A 23,309-nucleotide genomic window follows, 5' to 3' on the forward strand; every position below is an offset into this window, starting at 1 on the left:
AATGTAGATGCAAAATACTCATTGAGTTTGTTTGCTATCTGAGCAGGATCATCGACAGTCGAACCATCGATATCAAGTGGACCAATCAGATTCATCCCCATCCTTTTTAGAGTTTATATAAGTAAGGAAATCCTTGCTGTTTTTCTTAGCATCTTTTGCCAAAGATTTCTCGTAATCTGCCTTCGCCTGCCTAACCTCCTTTGTGACCTGATTACAGACTAGCTTATATCTACCATAGGCTTCTGAGTCACTTGATAATTTATATGCATCCCATGCATTTTTCTTCTCTGTCACGAGTCTCATTAGTTCATTTGATAACCACTTATGCCTAAACTTTGAACAATATTTCTTAATAGGTATGAAACTTTTAGTAGCATCCACGATTAATTCCTTGAATGCTTCACACTTAGAAATTACTGTTGGTAACATCATCAGTTGATCCCACTTTACAGAATTTAAAAACTGTCTGAGACCACTGTACTCACCTTTATGGAAGCAAAAACCCTTTCATTTATCCCTAATGGTAATTAAATCTTTAAGTAAATCCCACATCAGTACACTGTGATCACTGCCACCTAGTGGTTCCTTTATCTGCAAATTCTTAATACACGAATGATCACTGCTGATAACAAGATCAAGAGTATTACCCTCTCTGGTTGCCTCTCGAACATGCTGCTGCAGAAAACAATCATCCAATAAAACCACAAAAGTCTTACTAGTGTGTGAGCGACCAACCCACAAGTTCCAGTCAATATCTGGCAAGTTAAAATCCCCCATTATAAGACATTCTGATTTACTAGCCCACTATTTCTCTGTACAATTGTTCATTGTACTCATTCGAGTCATTAGGCCTATAACATGCTCCTACTCTTATATTTGGTTTCGCAGTGCTTATGTCACACCAAACTGACTCAACCGTGCACTGTTCATCTATATCACTGGATGCACTTCTTTTGATTTTATGTTTTTCTTAATCAACAGCATAACACCTCTTCCCTTCCTGTCTATCCTTTCTGTACACATTGTACTCCCCAAATTCCAGTTCTGCATTCCTTATATCTGTGTGACACCACGTCTCTGCTATCCTAACAATAGCCACCTTTGATGTCTTGACCAACACTTCAAATTCATCAAATTTATTTACTATACTTCTAGCATTGATATACATGCAAGTATACATGTACCTATCCTTATTATTAGTTACCCTAACACATCCCATATACCCACCTGTTTCACGATGACTGCCATCAGTCCCTGAAACCCCAGCACCCCTCGCTCCAGGTGGCCACTTATTCTAATAGAAGTTGTAAGAATCACCTTCACCTCTGCCTGTGGCTACTTTTAACCTTTTAGTCTGTGAATCCCTCCAAGCTAGCAGTTTTCCGACCCACCTAACACTGCCTCGATAGCATCAGCAAATATTCTTGCACCCTTTCTATTTAAGTGTATTTCATCCCTGTAGAAGCAGTCTCTCCTGTTAACAAGCACAGACCACGCTGAAAAAAATTCTACCCCTTTAGCCTTGCACATTCCCTCCTGGGCCGAAGTGATTGACAAGGCTCTCATTGTGTCTGGGCAGAATTGCAGACACTTTCAAATTTAACCCCGATTCTCTACTTTTTTGCAACATTGACCTATACTTGTTAAGTAAATCTGTAGATCTCTTACGATTAAGGTCATTACTGCCAACGTGTTCGACAATATCACCATTTGTGCCCTTAAAAGATGATATATGTTTTCCAAACATCAACTTTTGCCCCTGGCAGACATACCCTGGTCCTGTTCCATCTATCCTTTTTACACAATATATTTCCCGTCTCCCTGACAATAGAGTCACCAAGAATAACTAGTTCCTTTGGGACCAGTGCATCCTGCCTTGGAGATTGCCACTGTGTTGCCTGATGCCCAGGAGTGAGCTCTAGCGTTGAGTTGGGCAGCTGAGAGCTTGACAGGCCCCTCATATTAATTTCTTCGAGGGCATCTACCCTACACCTCAAGCTCTCATAGATGACCAGTAGAACGCTGAGTTGATGCCTATTTCTACACACTCACTGCACCTGGCACACAGAAAGACGTCCTCCTTGGCTAGATCATGTTCTGTTCCAGAGAGTTCCGCAAACATTTCACAAGATGCACATTTTTTAGGCTGTGATGCATTGGAGAATTGCCCCCCTCAGTTCTCCCCCGCGAGTCACAACACTCCCGCCACTTTGTGCCTGTTGCTTTGCTGCTCTAGTCTGAGGCATGATATTTTAAATTAATAAGATCAATAAATTTAATTAATTAATTGTCAATACCACACTATCTAATAGAATCCTAAATGCAGTGATGTGTATTATGCTATATATTTATACGTTAGAGCTGATAGTTACCACAATTAAAAATTTGAATTCCCTACTACTCTATACAAAAACAATGGCTGCAAGATTCGAACGAAATAACGGTTTTACGTATATTAAGTAGTAGTCTACAAAAACTATCTAAATTAAAAATAATCAGTGTAACAATAACTATAAGACTACGTATAAAGTACAATATAAAATAACGATTAGGAAAATAAAAAGGCAAACACTTATTGCTTTTTTGGAGCCTGTAATTCCCAGCTGTAATTTTTAAAGAGAGTCAGCACCCTCTTAATATCTTCATAAATACTTCTTGCTTTTGCTTGAATGGCCATTGGACTCAGAGAAACTCGCTTCTGAATCTGATTTTCCATCCATATTATTAATAGCTTTTCCATCTTTGATATTGCACCTGAATGCTGTTTTGTGATTAATGTTGGGGCTGACTGGCCCCGGTGTGAAATACGTTGATCCTTTAAACATGTTCTTTTATACATGCACTGTCTCTTAAAATAGTATTCTGTTGAAGCAGCGAGACCTGATTCCGTGCAATAGATGACATAACTTTGTCCTGCTTTGTACTTCTTAATTAATCATCTTCATTTCTAAATCAATTTTGTTTTGTTTAATTTGCTAGGACCGCCAGCACTTGCACTTTCCGCTGATCGCTTTCCCTTCATCATTGTAATAAGTAAATAGGAATGAAGAGAAGATTCTGGAAATTTATGTTTTTTATATGATTGAAGATTTCAGTGAAGGGGGAACACATTTCACATAATAACATAAAAACCCACACAATTCCAGTTATCGGGATTATTGCAAATGCAATAAGATAGAGTTTACTACCCGTTTATAATAGATTGCGCTAACAGAAAAGCCCAATAAACCGAAAAGTGCAAATTGTTCTTATTGTTTTATGGTGGTGACCTCCAGAAATGTGTTTTAGAAAAATATCACAAATGTGTTTAAAATTGATTCTGATAACAGAACATATGATATCTATGAAAGTGTAGCACAATTTCCATTATAAAAATGACCTTTTAGAGAGATAGTTTAGTCATATATAGCGAAAATTTCAAATTCTAAGGTCTTGGAACGATTTAGCAAAAAAAAAAAAAAAAAAAAAAAAGTGTTATTGGGTTCACATTACAATATTTTCAAAATACCTCCATTTATTCCTACAGTATGCAAAATATTTTTCCACGACTTTTTAAAGTTTGCACCGCCTTGCAAAAACTTACGTAAAGTCAAATTTGCGAAAGTCAAGTGTTACTTAAGTCGGGGAGTCCCTGAACAGGAATTTTGCTAGCAGGGAAAAGGAGGTGATTATCCCTTTGTATAAGGCAATGGTCAGGCCACGCCTTGAGTACTGCGTATAGGTCTGGAGGCCTCATTTTAGGAAGGATGTAGATTTGCTTGAGTTTGTACAGAGAAGGGCAACAAGATTGTTGAGGGGAACAAAGAGGTCCTCTTACCAAGAGAGGCTTAAGTTCTGCAAATTGCAGCGGCTGGAGACTAGGCACCTGCAAGGTGATCTGATTGAGGTGTATAAGGCCTTGAATGGGTTGATTACGCTGAATTCTGATAGGATTCTTCTGCTTGCTCAGATTATGAACCTAAGAGGGCATAAATTCAAATTGAGGAAAGACAGCTGTAGAATAGATGTGCGGAAATTTGCCTTTAGTCAGCAAGTTGTTAATTGCTAGAACAAACTTCCATCTGTCATTGTGGAAGTTTATAGCTTAAATTGATTCAAGGAGAACTGGACAAACTTTTAGAGGGAATGGTTGTGTGATTTTTTTTTTTTTTTGGTTGATGCTACATAAGCTCATACCTTGCTTTTTTGAATCACATGGCTCTATTACTATTACTAAAACAACTAAAGCACAAACATGAAAAGTACTGACAAGATCTGTGAACAAACTAGGAAGTGGCTTATTCATGTAGAGATTCTGCCCAATTAGATTTATGCCTAATGAGTCTAATCATCAGAGAGCGCATTGAATGGTAAATTACCTGATATAAGAAATGAATTGAGATGGAGAGTAAAATTTAAAATATTATTAATATAAAAACTTTCAATATACCAGTAATCACTGAAAAGAAAAGAATAATTAGGTTACTAATCCTCTATGGAGGATTGCAAAATATTTCTTTAGAGGAAGTTTATTTTTTTAATTCATAGGTGTAGTCTGATATTCATTCTTTTAAGATCACTTTGGATTAGTACATATCTTCTCACATTTGAAATGCTTACCTCAAGATATCTCCATACAAATTTGGCATTACCAAAATATCAAATTTGGAAGGGTCTTGAACCATCTGAAAATTAAACAATATTTAAAAGTGAATCAAATATTCATAAATGGACATATTATGCAAAATTATATTGGAAGAGTGGTTTTAAACTAGTCATAACATTTTACATAAATAGATACTGAGAATACACTAAAATATTAAGTATGACAAGATAGAACAAGTTAGTTAATAGTTCATGATAGTTCATAGTAAATCACCGAAGTAGGTTTTTTTTTTTTTTTTTTAAGGTCATTCCCTGACCTTTCCGCATCCTCCGTATTTGGTGGTGACGGGCTCGAACCCCGGACTAATCAAGAAGCGTGTGCTAACCAAAGTAGGTGAAATCACATAGTTTATGTTATATCTCATATTGTGAAATGCCTTCAAGAGTTTCCCTGATATTGCACTACCTCAAATAAGCAACACTTCACTAGTGGAAAAGACTAATGACAAAATACAAAAAGATTCACACACTCACTGTTTTCCACAAGTAAGGTTAAGGCTCTCCATAAGTTTTAATTTCTCAATTAAGCTTCTGCTCAAATGCTTTTGGGACAAAAAATGAGTAAGGTTAGTAATAATTACATAACAGTAATGTATATCCCCTAACAACTATTATTTTCTGTTTTTTCACGTCTCACCCACTTACTACTGCCTTTGATTCACAACTATTCAATAGGTTATAAACTGTTACAATGTATTCGTCCACTTGTGTAGCAACCAGGATCATGTTCATCAATATCCTAGTAGATTGATTTGCTGTACTGAGTTGAGGGAATTTCATCGGTTTAATAATGAGTACTTGTTTCAACAGTCACTTTAAAAAGGGAGGAGTATTGCTACTTGCACAAGGCCTTCCACTTCATTTCCCTTTATTTTTTACCTTATTTCAGTTCAGTGGTGGTCTTCCAGGGATTTTACCATGATTTGAAAAAAATTATTTTACAGGTTAAGAAGTGTAGATATGATCTTCTGATAGGCCACAGGGGTTCCTGTTTACCATTTCCTATGCTGATTTTTCCTGGGAACATGACATCATTTTATCAATACACAATATCAGAAGCTGTATATCAAGAAAATGATAAAATATATGGAACATAGCAGCCAAAAACACATGGGTTAACATATTAAGATTGGCAGTTTTTCCATTTTACCATCTGTGATCATAGAAGACAGTGCACATCCACAAAAATGTTCTTTGAGTTATGCTCATCCACTATAATTCTCAAAATCTGCTTTGGAATCAGAAAAACTGCCAACCATTTGTAATGGCACTCAAATTTGCCCGATTGATGCTGGAGTCTGCCAAATAATGCTCATATATTTATTTTCGCCATTTAATAATAACGCTACCAATCACAGCAGAGGTCCGATAACTTGACTACAGTAAAAGGCCTGTATCAGATTATACACTGTTCAACAAAAAAATTCTTTGATTTGTTTCCTTTCTTAAAATAGGCAAACTTTACTAATTTTGAGTCGAGAAACACAAATATGACTTCAGAAATGTTTTATTAGCTCTAGTTTTTGAGATACAGTACTTTCGCTATTGTCTAAGAATATAGTAATTTCAGTAATAGTCAGAATGAAAAGTAATATTAAAACAATCTCATATTTACATTTCCTTGATACAACATAAATCACAGTTGTTTTTAATTAAAACGTAAAAAAACAAGGACACAAGAAAACTGCACAGGAACCGAAAGTACTTTCTCAAAATGTGGCCTATTCATGACTGCACCTTCTTTTCACTTGTATTCCACTTCCGGGGCGCCTCTTGTTACTGTCCAACAGTAGTCAGCAAGCATAGAAGCATTCCACCTACCCTGATATCTTCTTTCCATCGCTGAAATGTCTTGGTGGAATCGCTCACCATGCTCGTCACTCACTGCACCACAGTTGTCAAGGAAGAAATGCAGATGAGAGTCGAGAAAGTGGATTTTCAGTGACATGTTGCAGCCTAATTGATGATACTTTTCTAGAAGGTTGTTCACAGTCTCAACATAGTTTCCAGCTCTTCAGTTTCCCAGGAAGTCATGCACAACACTTTTAAAGGCTTCCCAAGCTGCATTCTCATTACCCTGGAGGACTCACTCAAAGTTTTTCATCCTTTAAAAGTTCACAAATTTGCGAACCAAGAAAGATTCCTTCCTTAACCTTGGTATCACTCAACAGTGGAAATTGTCCTCTCAGGTACTTGAAAGCTTCTCCATCCTGGTTCATTCCTTTAAAAAAGTTCTTCATGAGTCCCAGTTTGATGTGTAAAGAGGGCAGAAGAATTTTGCTTCAATCAACCAGAGGATTGTGCTGGACATTTTTTTCCTGGGGCACAGATTTTTCCCTTATAGACCAGACTTTTCTCTTGTAGTGTAAGGACTATCCCACTGACAGAGGAAACAGCAGTACTTTGTGTATCCCAACTGCATGCCCAGCAGTATTGCAATCACCTTCAGGTCTCCACAGATCTACCATTGGTGGTCTTTGTACTTCATTGCTTCCAGAATTAATTTCTAGTCTCATATGTCTCCTTCATGTGGACAGCACGGCCTAGAGGAATTGAAGGAAGAGTGTTGCCACTATGGAGCAAAACCGCTTTTAAACTTAGCTATGATGAGTATGAATAGCCTCCAGTCCTGTGGGTTGTGCTCCACATTCAAAGCTGGCATCAAACCATTGACATCAACAGCAGGCAGTTGTTTTCACTTTTAAAATATGGAGTCAAAGCATTCTGCCTGCTCCTGTACCCAGACATTTGGTTGCAGAAGATTCCACCGTTGGAGCCTTGATCCCAGAAGCTCTGCTTTATCATTCGATAGATCTAGGTCTCAAATTAGATCACTCAGTTCACCTTGAGTAATTCTGTGTGACTTGCTCGGCGACTCAGGCTCTGGCACAAAATCAGGAGCCTCTGATGTTGAAGGCCCAGGTTGACTATCATTCCTCACACTGTCCCCATCTTCATCAGACTCCAAACTGTACTCTTCTGGAGGGTGAGGTAAAGGCAGACCATCCCCATGTGCCACTGGTTGGATAGCAGATGGGATGTTGGGGTATTCCACAGTCCACTTCCTTTTTCTGACATGCCATGCTTTTTTCTCATGGTGAAATTAAAAAGAATTGACTATTTTCAAACCAGAAATAAGTCATTTACATGATTTGAAGGCTCCCTCCAAATCATTGGGATGGCAAAAAGGTATTGAAAGGCCTTTGTTATATTCAACCATCCATGGAGATTTACAGCACGTGTTGAAGCAAATATGAGGTGCCCAGGGCACCTCATATTTTCTACCATTCTTCCCGTTCATAAAACTATTAGTGTATATGAGGGTGATACGGACGTTCCTACTATCCTATTTCCATTGCTATTTTTCGTCTTTTATTTAAATACTCCTTTTTCCCTTCCCTATCCTCAATTTAAAACATCACCTTATCTACCAACCTCACCAATGCCAATACCATGTGCTTGACTCTACATATTTATATTAACCCCATTTTATTCTAACTTGATCCTTATTTTTACCTTAATAAATGACACTGCATTGAGACTACCTTGTCCATACTGTATTAGAATGTGCTAATTACATTTTAGTTGCTTTTTGGCCTTTCACCTTTCTTCTACTAACTATGGGCAAGTATAGAAATGCAGTTCCTGATACACAGTCAGGTGTACTCCCCTTGATGAAATACCTGATCATGTATCAATATTTGCTGCAGCTGACATCATGTTCTGCACATTTGCCTTACCTGTATTCGACCTTTATCTAAATATGTTTCCCCCCCATGTCTGAAGACAGCTGTACCACTTTTTATTTTATTTTTGTTTGTATTTTACTATACTAATTTTACTTTACAGTTCATCCACCTTCTACTGGCTTTGTAATTCAGCCCATAATTTTCTTAATTCATCATAACTTTTAGGATATTAACATTCTTTCACCTTTCACATATCTACTACGCTTCCTTTTCTACTATCCTTATAGTTACTGGCACTTTGTGTAATTTTCACATCCATTTATGTATACTTTATTCAACAACTTTTAAGTCATGTTCTATTTTTATTAAATTTTCAGTTGTGACAATGCTACGGTTATGCAGCATTAATGCTATTGTAGAATTAAACAATTAGATATTATACACGCATTGAAATATTAGGTCAAAGTCCCAATTGATTTTTGTTTTGCGAGAGGTGGTGAAATTTTTTTTGTTTTGGGCAAGAAGCATTACCGGAAATTATGGCCTAACTAACTGGGTAGCCATTGTTGTTCTAGCAGTTGTTGGTTCGCCTACAGTTCCATGTTAACAAATATATAAATGTAAAATTTAATTGTTAATTTATTTTTAATTAATTTAATTTTAAATTTTTGGATTATTATTGGCTGCAAACTGGGATTGAAAAAAAAAAAAAAAACCTAATAGCCATGCATAAAAAAATTAAATTAAAAATTGATAACACTAGATTTTCATTTGTTTATTAGATCGCAAAGTTCCATAAAGCCCCTGTAGGCTGCAGATTCATTACCACATGCAGGAATAGCTGCACTAAAAAGCCCAGTAGAAAAACTGGAAGCAAAACTAAACATAATATCTACCAACCTCACCAAGTTCATTTCATATAATAGAAAATACATAGAATACATCAAAAATAATAATATCAGCAAAGTGTACACCTATGATTTTAAAAATCTATTTTACCAGCATTTCACATGATAATTTAAAAAAGTGCTAACAGACTACTACGATGAAAATCAGGAAATTCTAGGCTGTAATAAACACATGCAGGAACAGCTACATTAAAAAGCCCAGTAAAAAAACTGGAGGCCAAACTAAACATAATATCTACCAACCTCACCAATGCTAAGTTCATTTCGGACAATAGAAAATACATACACTACATCAAAAATAATAATATCAGCCAAGTGTATATCTACGATTTTAAAAATCTATTTTACCAGCATTTCACACTATAATTTAAAAAAGTGCTAACAGACTACTACGATGAAAATCAGGAAATTCTAGGCTGTAATAAACAGTACTGGCTAGACCTAATAAATTTATGCGTAATCAATAACTAAATACTTATGGGAGACAGCATCTACGTGCAAAATAGGGGGGTGGCAATGGGAGCAAGCAGCTAGAGTTCCACTGCCAACCTTTACCTGCACTACTACGAAAACAAAATTAAAGACAACATAATTTTCTTCAGATACATTGACGATGTCTTAGTTGTCAATTGTGATAAATTCGACAGATTAGCACTGAAAATATATCCCACAGATCTGACCATCGAATGCACCAACCCTAAAAGCCACCTACAAGTCATATACTTCGACAGCGAAATAACTATCAAAGAAAAAGTCCACACAGGACACTTTGACAAAAGAGACTATTTAAACTTCCAAGCAGTTAGACTCACAAACTGGGAGACCAATTTAACAAAACAAATACATATAATGTAATCAGAAATCAAACTAACAGAATAATACACAATCTGTAGTAATAAGGAAAACATACTGGGCGCATTACAAAAACTGAAAACTAATTTAATCCAGAATAAAATGCCTGTTAAGTTCATCAGATACCATATTAAAGCAGCCATCCAAGCCAATTTAACCCGACATCACCCCAACACTAACCCTAATAGGGTCACAGAGCAAGTTTAGGCCCCTATTAGTTTTCGCATTATGAGTGCGCACTAGGAATGAATTAACTCAAAGTCGAGAACTACCTGTATGTATATAGTTATCCCACTGGGCATACATGGGCTGTTCTGCTGTAGAAAGGTTATAACCAGTCCTTGTCCAGTGGATAACATTACCAATTTGATTTTTTTAAAAAAATGTAATCTTAAAATGTATTAACCCAAAAATCTATATAGGTATTCACCGTAATCCCTGACCATTGATTACAAATTTAATACAAGTTGCATAATCACTAACAAAGAAATTAACCCACCCCTTAAACATATATAATTATTAATGACAGACTAACCAACAAATCAGACCAGATGACGCCCCGGCCTCCTATAAAATGGATCCCGGGCAGATTGCACTTGCTTTTTCGTACCAACCACCAGCTATAGTGATCACAGGTAAATACCTATATACTTTTTATATTTACTCTGATGCATACCCGTCGGGCTTTGGGTCTCAATCCCAATCCCAGTTTGCAGCCAATAATAATCCAAAAATTTAAAACTAAATTAATTAAAAATAAATTAACAATTAAATTTTATTTGCCTTATTACATTAGGACATCCATAACTAAACTTGAGTACTTACTATGCAAAACTGTTATTGAGACTACAGAAACGGGTATGCATGAGACATTCTTTTAGTATGGCTGTCTGCTCAAAGGCCGTGAGAAAGTAGCAGAGAGACAGACATGTGAAGGAATGTTACCTCCTAATTCTTCCTAGCTATATTCCTAATATTTCTTGACTCAATCTTTAATAATTCCCTTTATTTCCTCTCTCCTCTTACTTTAAATCTTTCCAAACTTTACATTTATATGTTTGTTAACTTGATTCCATGTTAATTGTTAACATGGAACTATAGGCAAACCAACAACTGCTAGAACAACAATGGCTAGCCAGTTACTGGTCCCTGCTCGACCATCTTCAATTTTGTTGAAACTTGGTGTAGATGTTTAAACAAGTTTCCAAAGCTGTGCAAAAATTCAGTTCAAAATATAGTATGCTTGAGGCACCAGCATCTTTTTTGTGGAGGTCACTTGTGTTATGCAGAGCAAATCACAAAAATTTTTCAAAGTTAAGTGTTACTGTTGCACAATATTCAGAGGTAGTGCTCTGAAACTTGGTACACCTAGTTAACTTTTGACAGAGAACGCTAAACATTTGCCGTCCAAGCTCAAAAATCTTCACATTTTTTACAATGCAGTCTAAAACTGGCACCCAAAAATTTGTTGTGAACTTAGATTCTTCTCTCTTTTTTTGTGGAACTAGAACTTGAAATAGTTCATATTTTAAGTGCTGAAATAGCCTTGGAACTAACTCATTGTTTCTAGGAACTTTCCAAGCATTTTAACATTAGCATTAGTTCAGGCATATGATGCAAGAAAACAAGCTTATAGAGCATTAGCCAAAAAAAAAAAAAAAACCTTTCCTGTTTCACCCATCCGGTCACTTCAAATGTTTGTCTAGTTCAGCCTTAAATTTATTTAAGCTATCAACTTCCACAACAACAGATGGAAGTCTGTTCCAGCAATCAACTCCCCACTGGCTAAAGGCAAACTTCTGCACATCTATTCTACAACTGTCAACTTGTTAAAGAAGTTATGCAGGATCCGCTAGACAAGACTGTAGTAATAGTTCAGACAGCATGGGTTTGTTCAGGGGAAGTCTTGTCTGACGATTTGATTAGATACTACGATGCATTCACAAAGGAACTGGATGCAAAAAATAATTTCGATATCATATACTTGGATTTCAGGAAAGCTTTTGATACTGTTGGACATGGAAGACTTCTTTACAAATTGGAGCAGTATGGCATTAAGGGCAAGTTGCTGCAATGGATAAAAAGATGGTTAAGTGAGAGACTTAACATTCCTGCATTCCCTATATCTCCTTGACACCACGTATCTGATATCCCAACAATACCCACCTTGATGTCTTGAATAGCACTTCGAATTCATCAACTATACTCCTAGCATCTATGCACGTATACATACACCTGTTCTTACTTTTAGTTACCCTAACACAGCCTGTACATTTACTTGTTCCATGATGACTCCCAGCAGTTTCCTTCACAACAAGTTCCCCTGATATTGCACTACCTTGAATAACCAACATCTCATGAGTGGAGAAGACTAATGTTACTTATTCTCTATAGATACCAACAAGCCGTGAAATAGTGCCATCTGCTCAGAATAAATAACATCAGTCGTCTTCCCTGGTGAAGCGTTGCTTATTTGAGGTAGTGCAATATCAGGGCAACTCGTTGTGAAGGCATTTACAATATGAGATATAACAAAAATGATGCCATTTCACCAACTTCAGTGGTGAAATGAACTTTACTATGAACTAAAATGATGCTATGCACTAAATGATTGAGCATGCTCAATGCTGATGGGATTCTTCCTCTTGCTCAGAATAATCGCCCGAGAGGGCATAAATTCAAATTGAGGAAAGACAGTTATAGGATAGATGTGCGGAAGTTTGCCTTTAGCCAGTGTGTGGTTGATTGCCGGAACAAACTTCCATCTGTCATTGTAGAAGTTGATAGCTTAAATAGATTCAAGGCGTAACTAGACAAACATTTGGAGCGAGTGGATGGGTGAAATGAGAAGGGTTTTTTTTTTTTTTGGCCGATGCTATATAAGCTGGCTTTCTTGCATCATATACATTTACTAATGCTAATGTTAACTTGTTCGAGTGAATTTTCCGTAGTCTCACACTTTCAGCTCTAAAACCTTCTTAGGCTTTCAACATACCTTAAAAGGTCACAATTACAATAAGACACAGCAACAATCCACGAAGTAATTTAGAACTGCTCAAAACCATCAGAACTTAACAGCAAATGCTTCACGTAGTCGATGCTATCCAGTTACAGATCTTGATGAGCACAATTGCAATATGTCCCTTCCATTATATCAAAATGTTTATATTGTTTAATATAAAAATAAAGAATTTTTATATTTAAAAATGTATAAAGTGGGAAAATATCATCATAATAATACACTATTTTTTATCATTTACTTTTTACGCAGGAAAGCTCTTTTTACCCAAGAACCTTCTTACGTGGGAAAATAATACATTACAATATATAGAGTTGAAATTGGGAATTAAGAAACTGAACCTAAGAAACTTCATATGCAGGAATTTCTTATCCAGGTTCTACTGTATATCTATTTTCGTATTTCTTCCTTCTCATTGCATATTATTATTATACGTTCAATTACACTGCATTTCTTGTCACTTGAAATTAAAAAAAATCATACCTACATACAATGCAAACTGTTACTTTCCAGATTTTAATACCTAGAAAAACATATCTCCTGTATCCCTATTGAAAACCATTGGTTTTTTAATGAAATTTTGCAAAAATAAACCTTTGTTGAGAAATACTTTTAAATGATCAAGGATCAAAATAAAATTGTCAAAAAACAAAACAAAAAACAAATCATGTAAAAATAATAATAATAAAAAAGAAACCTGTTACTTTTTTGAATAAACAGTATTCTATACACCTATTTATGTATCACTTAACTGAATTTCGACTTCAGTAAGCCAAAGTTTGGCAAAAAGTACCTAATGTATTGTCCTTCAATTTTTAGAACTCTTCAGTCTGCCATCTGTTACAACTATGTTAGCTATTAGTGAGATTGTAGCACATATTGGACAAATAAAAAACAATTCACAGACAAATGGAAACATTGAGATATAATTGAAATGGCACTGAAGACACAGACTATTGTGATAAATACTTGTGAAAGAGTAGGCCTGATGTAGCCCAGTGGTCAGGAGTGAGAGTGCATAGCACACGTTCCTTTAGTGGACCAAGGTTAAAGCCCATGACTACTAAATATGATAAATATTTGTATTGACAGTTTATTGTAAACTCTACTGACTTGGTTGTCATGCTGGAGTATAAACATAAAATTTATTTATTTATTTTAAAAAAAAATGTTCTAAACACTAACAGTAGTCTACATATAAAAATACTTACATTTAGGCACACAGTATCCAAATACATTTCATTATATTTTACATTAGGATGATTTTCTGCTACTTCTCTACAACACTGAAGGAACTGACCATCGGACATCCTCCTAAAACATAAAGTAAGAAATGGTGGGAGAAATACAATTAGGATAATGTTTAGAATCACATTTGATTTTATGAAAAACAACATAAAGACTTCGATATGAAACTTGCTATTTTCTTTTCTTTATTTCAAAAAAGCTTATATTGAACATCTTATATTTATTCCAGCACTTAAATCACAGATTCTGATATTAAAATAAATTACACATACAAATTATTCTGCACCCACTTTCTTTAAGAAATACACCTAATACATGGTTAACATATGCTAACTAAACAATAAATTCCCGTATAAAGTGATGTAAATTGCTGAGATATGCTCTTGAAGATTTGTAAATAATTATTTAATTAAATGTGAATAAATAAAATTACTGCACATATCTGATAAACTAATTCTGTTTGAAAAATTTATTCAAAGGAAGTTGATAAATTGCTTTCTTTTTTTCATTAAAGAATCGTATAGCAAACAGCAATATTGGCATTAGAATAGGCACAAGAAAGCAAGCTTATATAGCATCAGCAAAAAAAAAAAAAAAAAAAAAAACCCTTCTCACTTCACAGATCCACTCGCTCCAAATGTTTGTCTAGTTCTGCCTTGAATTTATTTAAGCTATCAACTTCTACAATGACAGATGGAAGTTTGTTCCAACAATCAACCACCCGCTGGCTAAAGGCAAACTTCCGCACATTTATCCTACAACTGTCTTTCCTCAATTTGAATTTATGCCCTCTCAGGTGATTATTCTGAGCAAGAGAAAGAATCCCATCAGCATTGAGCATGCTCAAACCATTCAAGGCTTTATACACCTCAATCAGATCACCTCGCAGGTGCCTAGTCTCCAGACACTGTAATTTGTAAAATTTAAGCCTTTCTTTGTAAGAGCAACAATTTGTTCCATTCACTAAACTTGCTGCCTTTCTCTGTACTCGTTCCAGCAGAGATTCCCCGGGAGTCTTTGGTTCCTAATAAAGCCACTGGGGGTCAGTAAGATTATTTTAGGGGTCTTTAAAGAACCTATTTCCTCACAAAGATAATTCTAGAAATCTAGAATTAGTATATGAAACAAGTCGTTAGCTCAGGCAGTCAGCAAAGTGGCTCAGGGTGGAATCACACTATTGTCACCTCATGTGAGGTTACATGGAAACAAGTCAAACGTCAAGCGTATGTTGGAGAGAAAGAGAGCTATATTTCCCGTTTTGTTTATTGGTCAAAGACAAACTGTTGTTAATGGCTGTAGTTGCAAGATAATGCATTGGCCTTCAAGGCTGATTCACGTGTTCATGAGTTCGCTGATTCATGAGTTCGCAGTTTTCTGTTAGAACAGAAAGTTTGTACGCTGTGAGTTTTCTGTCATGTGACAGAAGGAAATAGATTAAATGATAATAGAAACATGCCCAGTCACACAGACGCTCAAAGATAGCCAAAAGAGGAATACAGACCAACAGTATTACAATTTACAAATTTAGAGGTGGAACAAGTCGATTATTTCAGTTTGTACAACTCAACTATTTCTAACAAGTTCAGTTATTAGCATTGTGCGAAGTTGTTTTTGTTATTAAATTTAATTTTAAAAAAATTTGTATTGTAACCGAATAAATCCTTATTCCAAATTAAACTTACAGTATTTCAACTTTCCTTAAACATACAACTAATTTTTCCTTACCGCTGACTGAATTTTGAAATTGTGTATTTTGCCCTTGTATGTATTCCTTGATTAGATTATATTGGAAATTAAATTCTACTTTATTCTAAGTACATGTTTTCTTAAAACAATTTATCTTCTTCTAAGTCTGCAGCAAATGATGGAATTCGCCTTTTTCTGCTCTCTTCCAGTTTATGTCGTGTATCCATTGCTTACTTCCTTTTGTTTTCTCGGCCAGGGCTGCATTAACACTACGGCCAAACCGGGGGCTCATTTTCAGTGTAAATATTTTCTGAAGTAGTGATAAAAAATTGAAGGGGCTCCAAAATTAAATATGGCCAGGGGCCTATTTCATCCTTAATCCACCTCTGCACTCGGCTATAAGAAAATCATTTTCTAAATCTTCTTCAAAATCTGAAGAAGGTGAAGCGTGGGAATTCATTTCGCTTCAGCTTTCCCCAAAGAGAACACATATATAACGTAGTGTGGTAGTAATGTGTCTCCTACTGATCAACTTCACAGTTTACACTGAACTGTGTGTTTAAAGTCAAATGGCACCAAGGGGGGGGGGGGGGATTTCCCTTCTCCAAGTGACACGACATGAGGTGACAATCACTGTGTACCCTTGAAAACATAAAATTGTTTTAGTTAGTGTCCAAGCAGATTTTCATTCTAGTGGTCATGCTCAGTTTTCATTTTACTACCATTGCTGTCGTCAAACTTCAGTGCTATTTCTAGTGTCAGTAGATATTTTCGTTCTGCAGTGTTTGGGAGTGGATTATTCATTTTGTTTTAAGTTTCGTATTAAAATTATTTTAGTAAGAGATCCTTCAACATTAGACATGCGGTAAGTGTTAGTGTTCATTAAATTTTTTAAATATGAAGTTGTGTTGAAATAATTTCTTACAGAAAACTCCTAATGATCATGTCTGATGCAAAAAAAGAAGTGTCATCAATATTTGGTAGAATATTTAAATTTTGGGTTTGTGCCTTCTCTCAGTAATGAAACAAAACCAATGTCTTTTAAGTGAGAAAACGTTTAGTAATGATGCAATGAAACCTTCAAAAATGAAAGAACATTTAAAAAACCGCATAATGATAAAAGCGACAAAGACTTTGAATATTTCAAGACAATGAAGAAAAATTTTTAAATCTTACAACGCTTAGTTAAGCCCTTTATAAAATCATTTGCAGTACCGGCAGCCAGTGGTGGACTACAAGAATCATATGATATTGCTCTCCTAATTGCAAAGAAAGGAAAGCCACATACTCTTGATGAAGAAATAATTCTACCTCTATAAAAATAGCAATAGAGTCAGTTATGAAAAAGGATGCTAATCCAGTTTTAAGGAGTATCCCACTTAGTAATAATACAGTGCAATGGAGGATTGCTGAGATGACAAATGATGTCCAAACAACAGTAAATTCAGAGCTGAAAGAGGTCATGTTTGCTATGCAATTAAACGAGTCGACATTCGGAGGTATAAATATTTTAATGTCATTTGTACGATATTACAGTACGAGTAAAAAAGCAGGAATTGATGAATTCCTTTTTGCCAAATCTTTAAAAACTGATTCCAAAGGTGAAACAATTTTTAGATGTGTGCAAGAGAATTTTGAAAAGTACAACATTCCCTTTAGTAATATAACCGCAATTGCAACGGATGGGACTCCACCTTTGGTTGGTAAGTACGAAGGATTTTTAGCTTTAGCTAAAAAAGAAAATCCAAAAATACAAACAGTACATTGTGTTTAACACAGACAACATCTTGTTGCAAAAAACATAAGTGAAGAACTGCATGCTGCTTTGCAAATTTGTATTAAGGTAATAAATAAAATAAAAGCAAATGCTCTTAACAGCCAACTGTTTGCTATGTGAAAAAAAATTATGAAAATTTCAACCAATTGCTCCTTCATACAGAAGTAAGATGGTTGTCAAAAGGTAATTGTTTGCAAAGTTTGTAGAACTTTATAACTCAGTGGTGGAATTTCTGTCCGAGCACAATCAATCACCTGCTGATAAACTTAGTCAGTGTAAAAACCACCTCTTTTACCTTGCTGATATATTTTTAACGTTCAATGAAGCACAAAAAACTGCAAGGCAAAGTTTTACATTACAATTATAGAGTCGTACAATTATTTTGGGATTTCAAGAAAAGTTAATGCTCTTCAAAACTTCACTGGGTCATAGAAATTCACTTCTTTCCAAATATGGCATCTTTAAAACAAGAAGCCAAAGGAAATTTTTCAGATGCCGACATACGTAGCTCACCTCAAATGCTTAGAGGATTTTAAAAAGAGATTCAAGAATCTCGAAGATATGAAAGCTCCAGATGGATTATGTCTCCATTTCATGAAGAGGGTAATAGGGACGATTTGGATCTGAATTTGCAAGAGGAAATTATTCAAATGAAGATGGACCTAGATGCTAAATCCCTACACTCAAAAGAAAGTTTCAGGGGATTTTGGACAAGTAAAAATATTACTGAAAACTACCCCAAACTGTATAAAAATGTGGAGCCTTTATTATTGACCTTTCCAAGTCCATACAAGGTAGAAGGCAGATTTAGGCCACGCTAACAGTATTTTAACTAAGCAGAGAGATCGACTAGAACTCAAAAATAATGGAGATCTAAGATTAAAACTAACAAATCACAAACCCAATATTTACTCTCTTCTAAAAGCACATCAACCACATCCTTCAACATTAGACATGCAGCAAGTGTTAGTGTTCATTAAATTTTTTTAATATGAATTGCAAATCATAATTGGATACATTTGCTAAAAAAATTGTCTATAAAATATACTAACTTGAAGTTTATTGCTCTTGGTGGTCTTTGTTATTACTGAATTTTTACTTAGAGGGGCTTTGACCAAAAAGTTTGGGAACCCCACTCTACAGCAGCTCTACATATCACCAAGGCATGGAACATTACCACGGCTTTGAATACTGCGATCAGAATCTTCTATGACTCCTCTCTCTTACAACCTCATCACCTTTTCTCTTTAAACTTTTGACATTTGGGCACTTTGAAGAGGCAGTGGAGATTTTATCATCGCTATCATCCCTTTCTTCTATACATATTTATGCCTGCAACTCAAGCAAATCACCAGTTGTGAGGTCTTCTCTATGAGACTCCAGCAACTCATATTTTCAGTATCAACTTCTAGATTGAGTTATTTTTCTGAATCTAAAATTTAGTCTGTGACATTTTTTGCCATTCATAGAAATCTTCAAAATCACAGACAATGCTTTCTCCAACAATCTATCATAGTGGATTGCTTGATATCTTTCTAAGCTTGCAACAATTTTTTACTATGATAAGGATGTTATATTCCTTTCAAAACTGTGAGAGATGTTGCTTCTTTCCTACTGGTAGCAGCAATGCCTAATAGTTTTTAATAAAACTACTAATAACCATTGGTTCTATAGGCTGGAGTAGAGAAGTGGAGTTTAGGGAAGGAACACTACTTTAACTTGAGGGCAAAAGTCTACAATACGAGAAGCAAGACCAGGAGGATTGTCAAAGGTTAACAAGTCTTAAATGACATTTCTTTTCTAACAAATATTTTTCCACTTCTGGTATGGTACGGTACGGTACGGTACAGTACAGTACAGAAACAAACCATGGAAACCATTTCTTATTCAATTTCCAAATCACTGGCAGTGATTTGGAAATTGAATGATACACTAAAAGTAGCTTAAATTTGAAGTTACTAGCTACATTACCATCTATTAGTAAAGGCAGTCTTTTGCAGCTTTCTTCTCAACTATGATGGCATCTTCCAAAATAACCTTGTTTCGTCCATGTTAAACATTTGATTATTGTTTCCTTCAAGCTCAATTTCTCAAAGCAGGTCAGGGAAATTGGCAGCTGCTGCTTCTGAATCTGCACTAGCAGCTTCTCCTGTTAATATTACATTATGCGGCTTTGTGTGGATCCTCTAACTTTGAAACCATCCCCAGCTTGCATTAAACGGATATACTTCAGAAAAAAAAAAAAAAAAAACACTTTCACAATGGAGAATAAGAAAAAATTAACTATTCTTTGTGAGGAATAATTTTATAATGAAGATGTGTTTATCAGTTTACATGACATTTTGCTTTCAATAATGTACTGTAAACAAATTCAGTAAATTTCACATACATAATAACAAAGTTCACTATATTTCATTTTTGCCACTACAGTATTTTAACTATAGCAAAGCAAAAAACAAGAGATAGCTTAAGGTCACTGAATAGGCACTCTCTTCTGTAGCATTAGTATTAGTACAGAGTGGGAATGCTATGTGAGTGACCTTGATCTGCCTGTTGTTATTCTCCCTGCTTTAACTACACACTGAAAAGTTGCATGACAAATTATAAATGCAAAAAGGGGAAAAAAAAAAAAAAAAAACTGGTTGTGTGGAACTAAACCTCTATTGTGAGCAGCAGCAGGTCACTATTTTTGGAAGAGATTAACCACATTTTTAATGAAGTAGGTCTCTCCACAGCTGTAACTACAATGGACATTTTCAATCTCTTTTCTCTCAGCTATCCTAGATTGATGCCCAAGTCACCACCAGCTAATGCAATCTCTGTATGATAAACAGACGCATATTTATAATTTGAAAGAGCAGTTTGCACTAATTTATGAAGTTTACTGAATAACAGATAGCACAAAAAGATAGATTTTCGGAATTATAACATAGACAAAAAAATATGACCTCAGAGAAACTGTATAATCTTTGCAGGACTATCTCGTGATTTCATATACTTTTGTGACCAGCAGTATTTAAATTGCATTAATTAAGCATCTGTTCCAGGATTGATCAGTCCATCAGATGTAGGTGGTTATCTTCAATACTATTACTATTGTAATAGTATTGAAGTAGCAATAGTAGTGAAGTAATAGTATTGCAATAGCTACTATTACAATAGTAATAGTGGCAAGCTTATATAGCATCAGCAAAAAAAAAAAAAAAAAAAAACTTGCATACTTCTCCCATCCATACCCTCCAAGAATTTGTTATTCAAAACATCACTTCCACAACAACAGATGGAACCCTGTTCCAACAATCAAACACCAGATGGCTAAAGGCACACTTCTGCACATCTGTCCTGCAACCATCCTTCCTCAACTTAAAAAAAAAAAAAAATATGATGCCCCCTCAAGTGTGTAGTGTCAGCAAGAGGAAGAATGCGTTTCACATTCAGCTTACTCAATCCATTCAAGGACTTAAGCATCTCAATCAGATTGCCATGCAGGTTTCTAGTCTCCAGAAGCTACAATTTGAAGAACTGAGGCCTTTCAAAGTAGGAGCACCCTTTTGTTTCCTTCACCAATCTGGTTGCCCTTCTCTGCACCCATTCCAGCAAAACTAGGTCCTTCCTAAACTGAGGCCTGCAGACCTGTATACAATACTCAAGATGCAGCCTAACCATGGCCTTGTACAAAAGGATAGTCACCTCCTTATCCCTGCTAGAAAAGTTTCTGTATATCACTGACAAAACCCCATAAGCTGTTCTAGAAGTATGTCTGAACTGCTCAGAGAATTTCATGCGTGACTGCACAATTACCCCCAGGTCTTTTTCACTTTCCACTAACCTGAGTGTAGTACCACACAGCTGGTAGGTTACTCTGGGATTACTGCTACTCATATGGAGTACCTTACATTTGTCAACGTTAAACTTCAACTGCCATTTCTCGCCAAATTTCCTAGATCTTGTTGTAGCAGCTCACCCTGATTACTATTGTTAAGCACCCTGACAACTTTTGTATTATGTGAAACTTGACATTAAGCCTAATATACCTTCATCAAAATCATTAATAAATACAGCCAGGCCTCGCACATAACGCAAGTTCGATTAACACGTGTTTCAGTTACTGCTATTTGAAAAAATTATACCACTTTTCACTTTACACGATGCAAATTTCCAGTTAACACGATCTTTTTTTTTTTTTTTTATGCGATAGTTGAAAAAGATTTCAATTGTGTGTTAAGCTTACCACGCGTCGGATGGGCAATAAACGTTTGGTTGCTGCCCGCCTCGGTGTGTTCCATCCGCTAATAAAGTCAATGCAGACTTGCATTTAAAAATTCTAATTTTTAAAATTTAAAAATTAGAATTTTTAAATGAGCCAGATGAAAAATTTAAATGAGCCAGATGAAAATGTTACCGCGAAGAAGATAACGGTAAAAGAACTAGATGAAATCTTTCGTATCGCAGAGAACTTCAAGCAAAAGGTGTGATGTTCTCTGCAATATTTATTTCGCCAGGACCCAGAGAAGATTGTCGGCTATTGGAAATTGATTGATGAAAAGAGAAAGTCAACACTGTTCAAATATTTCCGCAACAGTCATTTCTTCAGTGTATTTTATGTCAGAAGTTCCCAAACTTTCTCGGTTCACGGCGCACTTAGCGTCTCAGTAATTTTTTCACGGCGCACCTAGACAAAAAGAAATACCTAACAGTTCCGTTTAGTAGTTAGGTCCAAACAACTTAATAAGAAATGTTGAAACTGTGAAGTACCTCAAGCTAGTAGTTCGTGCGTTGTCCGACAGATGTCGAGTATCGCTGTGCTTCCATCGAAAATTTAAAATATTCCGTGGCGCACAGTTTTGGAACCGCTGTTTTATGAAATAAACATTTAATTCCATAATTATTTTCATTATATTTTACATTGTATACAGTTAAAAGTTATTTAAAAGGTATTTTTAAAATTCTTTACAGACATTCCAGAAGGTCAAGGACCAATTATAATTTTTCCTATTGATTATTATATTCGATTAACACATTTCCGTTTGGCGCGATGCACTCGCGGGACAAATTAATCGCGTTAATCGAGGCCAGCCTGTATTGTAAACAACAATGGGCACCGCACTGAATCCTGGGAGGTCTCCACGAAAGCATATAAAGTTTAATGGCAAAGTTTGCTGATGATAAAGGTAGAGTTGTTATTAAAGGAATCTGGGACTGCTACTACAAAAAGATCTAGAGAAATTAGGCAAGAGGCTGAGAAGTGGCAACTGATGTTTAACATTGATAAATGCAAGGAACTGCCCTCAGGTAGCAATCCCAGAGTAATCCCAGAATAACACAGGAAATGGATGATATCCCATACATTCAATGATGGGGTGCAGGGATCTATACTAAATTGCTCAACTAAATGCTGTAGCATATATACTCTTTCCCAGACAACACATAAGGGGATATAATCTCAATCCATTTAAATTTTAAAATGGATTGAGTCAACTAAATGC

At 35.6% G+C, this 23,309-nt stretch overlaps 1 protein-coding gene across 1 annotated transcript in view; it reads right to left on the reverse strand.

The window, feature by feature from the left end:
* Idh3a (isocitrate dehydrogenase [NAD] subunit alpha, mitochondrial) overlaps nucleotides 1–23,309 on the reverse strand; it is a 143,191-nt gene that overhangs the window by 40,796 nt on the left and 79,086 nt on the right. Inside the window, exons 6-7 of the mRNA XM_090377147.1 lie at nucleotides 14,324–14,426; nucleotides 4,600–4,664 (exon numbers count right to left, since the gene is read on the reverse strand). Coding sequence (XP_090233273.1) covers nucleotides 4,600–4,664; nucleotides 14,324–14,426 — 168 coding nt within the window. The remainder of the gene's footprint in view (nucleotides 1–4,599; nucleotides 4,665–14,323; nucleotides 14,427–23,309) is intronic.

The sequence above is a fragment of the Mastigoproctus giganteus genome, chromosome 7 (assembly GCF_048544385.1).
Source record: "Mastigoproctus giganteus isolate SK-2022 chromosome 7, ASM4854438v1, whole genome shotgun sequence".
In the NCBI taxonomy this organism is placed as follows: domain Eukaryota; kingdom Metazoa; phylum Arthropoda; class Arachnida; order Uropygi; family Thelyphonidae; genus Mastigoproctus; species Mastigoproctus giganteus.